Source organism: Budorcas taxicolor, chromosome X (genome assembly GCF_023091745.1).
Source record: "Budorcas taxicolor isolate Tak-1 chromosome X, Takin1.1, whole genome shotgun sequence".
Taxonomy (NCBI): domain Eukaryota; kingdom Metazoa; phylum Chordata; class Mammalia; order Artiodactyla; family Bovidae; genus Budorcas; species Budorcas taxicolor.
Window position 1 is genome coordinate 141,507,613 of NC_068935.1, and position 8,882 is coordinate 141,516,494.

The 8,882-nt window shown below is 45.1% G+C and overlaps 1 protein-coding gene across 1 annotated transcript; it reads left to right on the top strand.

Moving 5' to 3' along the window:
- The first annotated feature begins 223 nt into the window (after nucleotides 1-223).
- Nucleotides 224-7,599, top strand: LOC128069699 (odorant-binding protein-like). Its single transcript, XM_052662812.1, has 6 exons — nucleotides 224-319; nucleotides 1,828-1,967; nucleotides 4,299-4,369; nucleotides 5,981-6,091; nucleotides 7,276-7,377; nucleotides 7,580-7,599. Exons 1-6 carry the CDS (start codon nucleotides 224-226, stop codon nucleotides 7,597-7,599), a joined length of 540 nt encoding a protein of 179 aa, XP_052518772.1.
- The last annotated feature ends 1,283 nt before the right edge of the window (nucleotides 7,600-8,882 follow it).

Sequence of the window (8,882 nt, forward strand, 5' to 3'; positions counted from 1 at the left end):
CTCATTATAAAAGTGACAGATTGCCAGGGAAGCTCAACTGCCAACCAGGATATCAGAAGAGGATGTCTACGTCATCAGTGTCTCAGGAGGAGCAGCCATTGGTTTGTGTGTGTCTCACGCCCACAGCAGCGGGATAGGATAAAAAGTGGAAGCCGTTCATGTCCTCTCCAAACCACTGGGACACCTGCAGCCTCGCATGAAGAAGGACCACGCGGAGTCAACCATGCAAGCCAACAAGATGAAGGTCCTGTTTTTGACTTTGGTCCTTGGTCTGGTCTGTTCTTCCCAGGAGATTCCAGCTGAGCCACACCACTCAGAGGTACCCAAAATGATCAGATCAGGGAGGATGTCTCTCTTGTGTGTGTGTATGTGTTTCTTATGGGGTTTCTGTTATGTGGATTCATCTATGCTATGTGAAGTCGCTTCAGTTGTATCTGACTCTTTGTGACCCCAGGGACTGTATAGCCCACCAGGCTCCTCTGTACATGGGATTCTTGAGGCAAGAATACTGGAGTGGGTAGTCACTCAGTTGTGTCTGACTCTTCCCCCCCGTATGGTCTGTAGCCCACCAGGCACCTCTTTCCACATTCATCCATAAACCTAGTCATTATCACCAACTGAAAAACAGCTCCATTAATTGGCATCCACACTGGATTCATATTATCTCTGTATTACCTCTTCCCCGTTAGGTAAGTGAAAGTCACTCAGTCATGTTCGACCGTTTGTGACTCCATGGACTGTAGCCTGGCAGGCTCCTCTGTCCATGGGAATTCTTCAGGTAAGAGTACTGGAGTGGGTTTCTATTTCCTCCTCCAGGGGATCTTCCCAACCCTGGGATCAAGCCCAGCTCTCCCATATTGCAGGAAGATTCTTTACTGTCTGAGCCACCAGGGAAGCTCAATCTCTACTGTCTATTAAATGTCTCTTAGGTGTTTTCACCACTGTTGCAAAACAGAGGAAAGTGAAGTGAAGGTGTTAGTCAGTTGTGTCTGATTCTTTGCAACCCCATAGACTATCCCACCAGGCTCTTCTGTCCATGGGATTCTCCACTCAAGAATTCTGCACTGGGTTGCCATTTCCTCCTCCAGGGGATCTTCCCGACCCTGGTTTTGAACCTATGTCTCCCACATTGCAGGCAGATTCTTTACCATCTGATCCACTAGGGAAGCCCATTTGATAGTATATTTACAGTGAATTACAACCACATATAGATATAGACTCACACACACACATACACACACATCCTATCCCAGGAGATATACCTGTCTGTTTTCACTGATTTTTAAAAAACAGTATCCTATTATCTTCCTTGTCTCTTAGACATTTTCACTGCTCTTGTAAAACAGAGGAAAGTGAAGTGAAGGTATTGGTTACTCAGTTTTGTCTGACTCTTCGTGACCTCATAGACTGTATCCCACCAGGCTCCTCTTTCCATGGGATTCTCCAGGCAAAAATAGTGGAGTGGGTTGCCATTTCTTCCTCCAAGGGATCTTCCCGAACTACAATGCAACCCACGTCTCCCACATTGTAGGCAGATTCTTTACCGCCTAAACCAGCAGGGAAGACCAAATCAGAGGAGGTTTGGTCAAACAGCTGTTGCACTGGAGTTCTGAATTTGACCAGAGAGCTTAAGCAGTCACAGAAATACCTCAATTCCCTCTTCTTCCTTTGACTTGAGTCTTTACATAACTTTATAAGCAGGGCTTCTTGCTCAATAAACTTGGGTAGCTTCTGCCCCAGTGAAAGTGTAGGGAAACTCCCGAAGGATGGTGTCGAACAGGATGAAAAGGGAGGGACTCACATTTCTAAGGGAAGTTTTGCTTTTAGATTTCAGGAGAATGGAGAATTCATTACATCGCCTCCAGCAACACAGAAAAGACCGGTGAGAATGGGCCATTCAACGTTTATCTTCGCAGCATCAAATTTGACGACATAGGGGACTCCCTTGTCTTCCACTTCTTTGTCAAGTAAGTAAACATAACCCAGAAGGAAACCACCTGTAAACCCTGAGACTGAGGGAGGGAGCGTCTCCCCCATCTGCAGGGAGCTCTCTGGATGATGTTGAGAGCATGACGCCCTGAGCTGGGGGGCTGAGCAGGGTCTCTGAGCTAGGGGGGCAGTTTCCCTGAGAGCCTCCAGGGAATGTCCTGGAATCTTTCATCACCACTGAGTTTACCAAAGCCTCAGACCCCCAGGTACCACTCAGGGAATGTCCACTACACGGCAGATGGTTTACTGAAAACTCATGTACATATTTTGAGAAATAAAGTGAAGTCACTCAGTCGTGTCCAACTCTTTGCGACCCTGTGGACTGTAGTCTGCCAGGCTCCTCTGTCCATGGGATTCTCCAGGTAAGAATACTGGAGTGGGTTGCCATTTCCTTCTCCAGGGGATCTTCCCAACCCAGGGATCGAACCCGGGTCTCCTGCATTGCAGGCAGATACTTAATCCTCTGAGCCACCAGGGAAGCCCCCCACCCCCTGGTTTTGAGAAATAAAAACCTTAATAAATAAGGATCTGTATAGCACAGGTGCCCCTAGTGGTGAAGAACCCGCCTGCCAATGCAAGAGACACAAGAGACGTGGGTTCGATCCCAGGGTGGGGAAGATCCCCTGGAGGAGGAAATGACAACCCACTGCAGTCCTGGAGAATCCCATGGACAGAGGAGCCTGGTGGGCTGCAGTGTATGGGGTCAGAAAGAGTCAGACATAACTGAGCAACTAACACAGAAACACAGTAAAAAATTTAATCAATAAATAGAAAAGGGAAAGAATGCCGAGGCTTATGCTTGGAGATAATGGTGTATAAATATACATAATTTATATTATGTCATCCATGTGTGCATGCTAAGTTGCTTCAGTCATGTCCAAGAATCTGTGTTGAATGTGAGAGACCCAGGTTCTGTCCCTGGGTTGGGACGATCCGCTGGAGAAGGGATAGGCTACCCACTCCAGTATTCTTGGTCTTCCCTGGTGGCTCAGCTGGTAAAGAAGCTGCCTGCAATGCAGGAGACCTGGGTTTGACCCCTGAGTCAGGAAGATCCCCTGGAAAAGGGAAAGGCTACCCACTCCAGTATTCTTGCCTGAAGAATCCCATGGAGTCCATGGGATCGCCAAGAGTTGGACACGACTGAGCGACTTTCCCTTTCATATTTGAACATTGTTCCCTATGTCAAACATCATATGTATTTTGTATGTGGGTGAACGTGTTTGTATACACAGATGTCCTTTCATGTTAATTCCGCTTATACTGGTTTTTTAAAATTAATTTTTCTTTTTTCTTTTTTGGCTGTGCTGGGTCTTCATCGCTATGTGTGGGCTTTCTCTAGTTCTGGTGAACCGGGGGCCACTCTCTTATTGTAGTGCTCAGGCTTCTTGCTGTGACGGCTTCTCTAGTTGAGGAACACCAGCTCTGGAGTACAGGTTCAGTAACTGTGGCACACAGGCTTAGTTGCCGCTCTGCATGTGGGATCTTCTGGGACCAGGGACTGAACCTGTGTTCCCTGTATAGGCACGTGGATTCTCATCCACAGGACCAGAGGGAAGTCCTCTTACTGTGTTTTTATACAGCAAGAGTTTGTTTTCGATAAATTAAAGACATTTTTTTTTCTTTACTATCCTGCACTTTGGGGCGATTATATCCTCTAAGAATGGGTTTCGCAGATGGTGCTAGTAGTAAAGAACCTGCCTGCCAATGCAGGGGACATTAAGAGATTCAGGTTTGATCCCTGGGTTGGGAAGATCCCCTGCAGAAGGGAAAGGCAACCCGCTCCAGTGTTCTTGCCTGGAAAATTCCACAGAGAGAGGAGCCTTGTGGGCTACAGTCCAAGGGGGTCACAAAGAGTCACACATGACTGAGACGACTTCACATGCACGTATGCAAACTCTAAGAATATGCTGTCAGGACTGGGAGAGGGCTAAGGTCTCTGTTGATAGCTGTGCCTCTCAGCTTGAAGACAAGGATTAAAGCTCAGACTGGTGACGTTCCTTCTTCTTTCCTACAATTCTGGCTTTCTGCATGCTTGTTTGTTTGTGAAGGTGATCTGTTTTGTATTGGCAGTGTAACCCTGGGATGACTGCTCAGATTTCACGCGTCCACGTGACAGTCCTTGTCACTTGGTAGTCACGTGATGTTACAGGCTTCGCTGGTGAATCCCACACTGTCTCAGTCAATAAAATGATTCGTGACACAGGACATTGAGTGTCAGGGGGTGGTGGTGGTTGATGGAACAAAATCCTAATGAGATTTGAAATCCATATGACTTCTATCAACCAACTGGAAGCTGTTTTGTCTTTAAGGAACAACGGGGAATGTATAGAGTCATCTGTTAGTGGAAGAAGGATTGCAAACAACGTTTATGTGGCTGAATGTAAGTATGAGTGTTTCACGGGTAAACGTTCACTCAGGTTGAGGTCTCGGTCTTAACTTCCTCAAGAACTGCATACCCCAGGCACTGGTCCCCGAATCTCCCAAGCAATGCCTTTTGTTATGAACACAGAGTCCAACCCCAGAGCTTGGATGGCTCTTCCCAAAGATGGGTGGCCGGGGGACACGGAAAATCCGATTTGAGTTGTTCCAATGTGACCCAAGGCTCGTGGACCCAGAGCAGGTTTGGGTAAGTAGCATGCACTTGCTGGGGGCTAGGAGCCTGAATTGCAGTGGCTATGTTTTCCTTGTTTCTCAAGCTAATCTGTTTTTTGAATGATGGTCAGTGTTTTCAGACACTGAGCAATTGTGTTGGCATGTTTTGGGAACACAGTCAGGCGGTTTTACCTCCCATGTCGCTGAGTGATTGCAGGAAGGTGTGATGGGGGCCAGGAGAGACAGGATGGACTAGCGGATGTAGAAATGACACCTAGTAGGTCGGGGCTGCATCTCGTCCAGACACAGGGCAGAGTGGATGGGCAGAGAGGACGGGTGTCCCTCCAGGCGAGGACAGAACTCATTACTAGGTAAACCATCTTCACAGCAACAAGCGTGACAATGGGCTCTGTTGTAACCCAGCCTGAGGGGCAGAGGAAATGCAGTAATTAATATAAAATGTTCAGAAGGCTGCCGCACACAGGGTTGGCACTCAATAACATCAAGTTTTTTCTTTTTTATTCTTTCAATTAAATATTTAAAAAATTTTGTGGTTAAAATATTGGTTATTCATTGCTTCCTTAAAATGTATCACTATGAAACATCTCTGCTTGTCCCCAATTTCATCTTTTAAATTTATTTTTAACTGGAGGATGGTTGTTTTACGGTGTTGGGTTGGTGTCTGTAGTACAACGTGAATCTGTTGAATGAATACAAATATGTCCTCCCCCTATGACCTCCCACCCTCCCATCCCACGTCTCTCGGTCATAACAGAGCACTGGGCTGAGCTTCCTATAGAACAGCTTCCAAATCAGCTAAATGTACAGGGATATCCCCTCCCTCCATAACCTCCATGTCTCCCCATCTCACCCCTCCAGGTCATCACAAAAACATCGAGCTGAGCACCCTGTGCTTCCCAGGACCTTCCCACTAGCTATCTACTTTACGACATGCTTATATATATACGGCAGGGCTAACCTCTGAAATGCTTTTTTGCTTTTGGTCTTAAACAGAAATCAACTTCATGTCTGAGATAACAGAAATACAAAGAAATTTTTTTTTTTTTTTGGACCTGGGCCTTGATAAAGTGCTCATGTTGTTTAAAAAGTGTTCATTGGAACGCACGTTCTAGAAAACCCCTTTAGGGACATGGCAAGGAGTGATTGGTCAACTGCGTGAGACGGTGGGACTAAGGAGAAGTCTTGCCTTCTCTCCTTGCTGCCATAGCAACTCCAGCGTTCGACACAGGGCTGAGACAGAGATTGACAGGCAGTTGTGCTTGCTGATAGGATAAATACAGAAGGCATCGCTGCCAACAGGCGAAATTCACTGTGATAGAGCTGTGATCTCCTAATATTCAAGGTGGGGCTAACTGCGTATTTTCACTCTCTATTAAAGATGCGGGTGCCAATGAATTCCACTTTATTCTGGTGTCTGACGATGGTCTGATAGTAAATACTGAAAACGTGGATGAAACAGGCAACAGAACCAGACTCATTGGGCTCTTGGGTATGTATTACCACCTGATGACATCCCCATTGCCGTGTAACGGCAGCATTGCTGTATTTTTATCTGTAATTCATCTTGTGCTTTCATTATTCATTTGCAAGGGCCAGGTTTTCTGTTCATCCACCTAAGAGCCCTGGAAAGTAATCTACCATAGAAAGAGAGGTGAAGAAAGTAGATGGAAGTGGTGGGAAATATCATCGGACAATTCAGAATCATTCTCACCTGCTAGAACCCAAAAATAAAAGTACTGAGTTGTTTTTTTTTTTTCTTTTTTGAAGGCATGGCTATAAGGAAAGTGGTAGGCAGTCTGCCGTGTCTGACTCTTGTGACCCCCTGGGCTGTAGCCCCCCAGGCTCCTCTGTCCATGGGATTCTCCATTCTCTCTCCTGGAGTGGGTTGCCATGCCCTCCTCCAGGGGATCGAACCCAGGTCTCCCAGATTCTTTACCGTATATCAGAGTTGTCCTCAATTCCTTCATTTTATGACACTTTTCCAAAGTAATGCAAGCCTTGAAACAGAAACGTTTAAAATACATCTTTGTCCTGTTCATTTATCCAGTGCGTTGTTCTTATGAACATTGACATCACCCCCAAATAACCACGTTGAAACACCGAGAGGTGTGTGTACCGCGGGGACTTCTTATTGTTCGTTGTTGTTCAGTCGTTCAGCCGTGTCCGACTCTTTGCAAACCCCATGGACTGCAGCACGGCAGGCCTCCCTGGGGATGTCAGGTGTCTGTTTCAGGAAAGGTTCTGAGTAGAACCGTGGGTTAAATAAAGAGAAGATTGTCTCCCCTTATCACGTGTGACATGGTGAGCATGTGTCTATTGGGGGAGAACTCTGTTTGCTATTTATCTGGTCCCCAGAACAAGACCTAAGCACAGATGGCAGGAAGTTGGTCAAGGAGCAAGGCGGTTCCATCGTGCGATGGAAGGAGCCCCAAATTCATGGAGTTCTTTGGGGTCCTGCTGCTGATGCGGGGGGCGGGGCTGGTTACCCAGTTGGATGGGGATTAATTCTTTAAGATGGACAGCAGACATCTGAGGTGTGGGAAATGGTAACTGTTTGAAGCTCTCTCCCGTTGTTCCATGGGAAACCTGGTCAGTGCATTCAGTTCTCCTCATTGTGTCTTCAGCAACGGTTATAACGGGTAAATTTCTGCTTTCCTGCATTGTGACTTCCAGGCAAAGAAGATGATGTTGACGATCATGATCTGGAGAGGTTCCTTGAGGAGGTTAGAAAATTGGGGATTCCAGAGGAAAATATTGTGGATTTCACCAAGGGTGGTAAGTGGAACTATATTTTTTTTCCCCCCTGAATCTTTCACCCCTTATGTACATTCACAACCAGGAAACAAATCAGTTTGCTTGTAATTTGTTCTGTCGCAAGTAATCTTTTATATAACCCATTACTTAAGAAATGTTAAAATTACCGGAATGGGTAGTATTTGGTGGGTTTCTCATTCCTGCCCATTTGATTTTCCCCCAGACGGCTGTCAGGCTCAGTGAAAAAAAAAAAGAGTGATGTCAACTCCACCTAATTGTAAGTAAACACACTCTGTTATGGATGCTGTTCCATCAAAGAAATCAGTAAAGACACTCTGTGCTTTTATATGTGTCAAAATTCTCATGTAACCATGTTTTGCCCCAAAGACTTACATTCTATCCCCAGAGAACTTTTTTTTTTTTTCTGTTACATTAGGCTACTTTGCATTTCTTGAGCCCTATTAAATTTCCGACTGGTTGGTTGATGAATGCCGAGCAGTTTTAGTGAGAAAAACTGAATTCTGAAGAAATGTGGGCAACCGGGGTCATCGGAGACAAGCAGGAAAGGCCGCGAGCTGGTGGAAACTAAATCGTGTTCCCGTCAGTCCTGAACTCAAAGTTGTCCATGTGCTTCCCTCCCTCAAGGAGAACCGAGATTAAAGAGAGGTCACATTTTATGCAAGGCTGGTGTTTAATCTCTCATGATTCTGACAGAACTAGTAAAGATCTTCCAACCACACTGTCTGAAACACACATTTGAATTAACTTTCCCATTCAGAAGGTGATTATCTTCAAGTGAAATATTTAAACTTTTTCAACTAAGACAGCCTGCAAAAATGACACCGGTATAGGCTAACGTGGGGCTTTCCTTTTTCTGCTGATGCAAAATGGAAGGAAAGAAAGGAAATATTTTTAAAAAGTAGCTTCCAGGTGAATATGATAAGAAACAAGTGGTACATAGGTACAATGGAATATTAGTCAGGCATTAAAAAGCATGAAACAATAATGCCATTTGGAGCAAGATGGATGCAACGGAGATTATCATACTAGGTGAAGAAAGTCAGAAAGAGGAAGACAAATATTGTGATGTCACTTATATATATGAGAAGTGAAATATGGCACGAAGAAACTTATTTACCCAACAGAAGCAGACTCACAGATACAGAAAACAAACTTGTGTTTGCCTAATAGGAGGAGGCTGGGGAAGAGAAGGATTGGGAGTTTGGTGTTCACAGATACAAACTGTTATATACAGGATGGATAGATGAAAAATTCTTATTGTATAGCACAGGGAAATATATGCAAGAACTCAAAACCAACATGTGGAAAGAATCTGAAAAACGATAGATATATGTATGTATAAACTAATCATGTTGTTGTACACCTGCCTGAAACTAACACATCGATACTGAACTATCCTCCAATGTAAGATAAAATTTAAGAATCGATTTTTGAGGCCCCCAAAGACAAAGCTGGTGGAAATAGAGGGGTTTACTCCAATCTCAGAGTCTGTAAGCCATCTTTAG

Coding starts and splice junctions, on each gene's coding strand:
- LOC128069699 (XM_052662812.1), top strand. CDS start 224: ATGCAAGCCAACAAGATGAAGGTCCTGTTTTTGACTTTGGTCCTTGGT. Junction 320..1,827: donor CTGAGCCACACCACTCAGAG/GTACCCAAAATG, acceptor TTTTGCTTTTAG/ATTTCAGGAGAATGGAGAAT. Junction 4,370..5,980: donor CAACGTTTATGTGGCTGAAT/GTAAGTATGAGT, acceptor TCTCTATTAAAG/ATGCGGGTGCCAATGAATTC.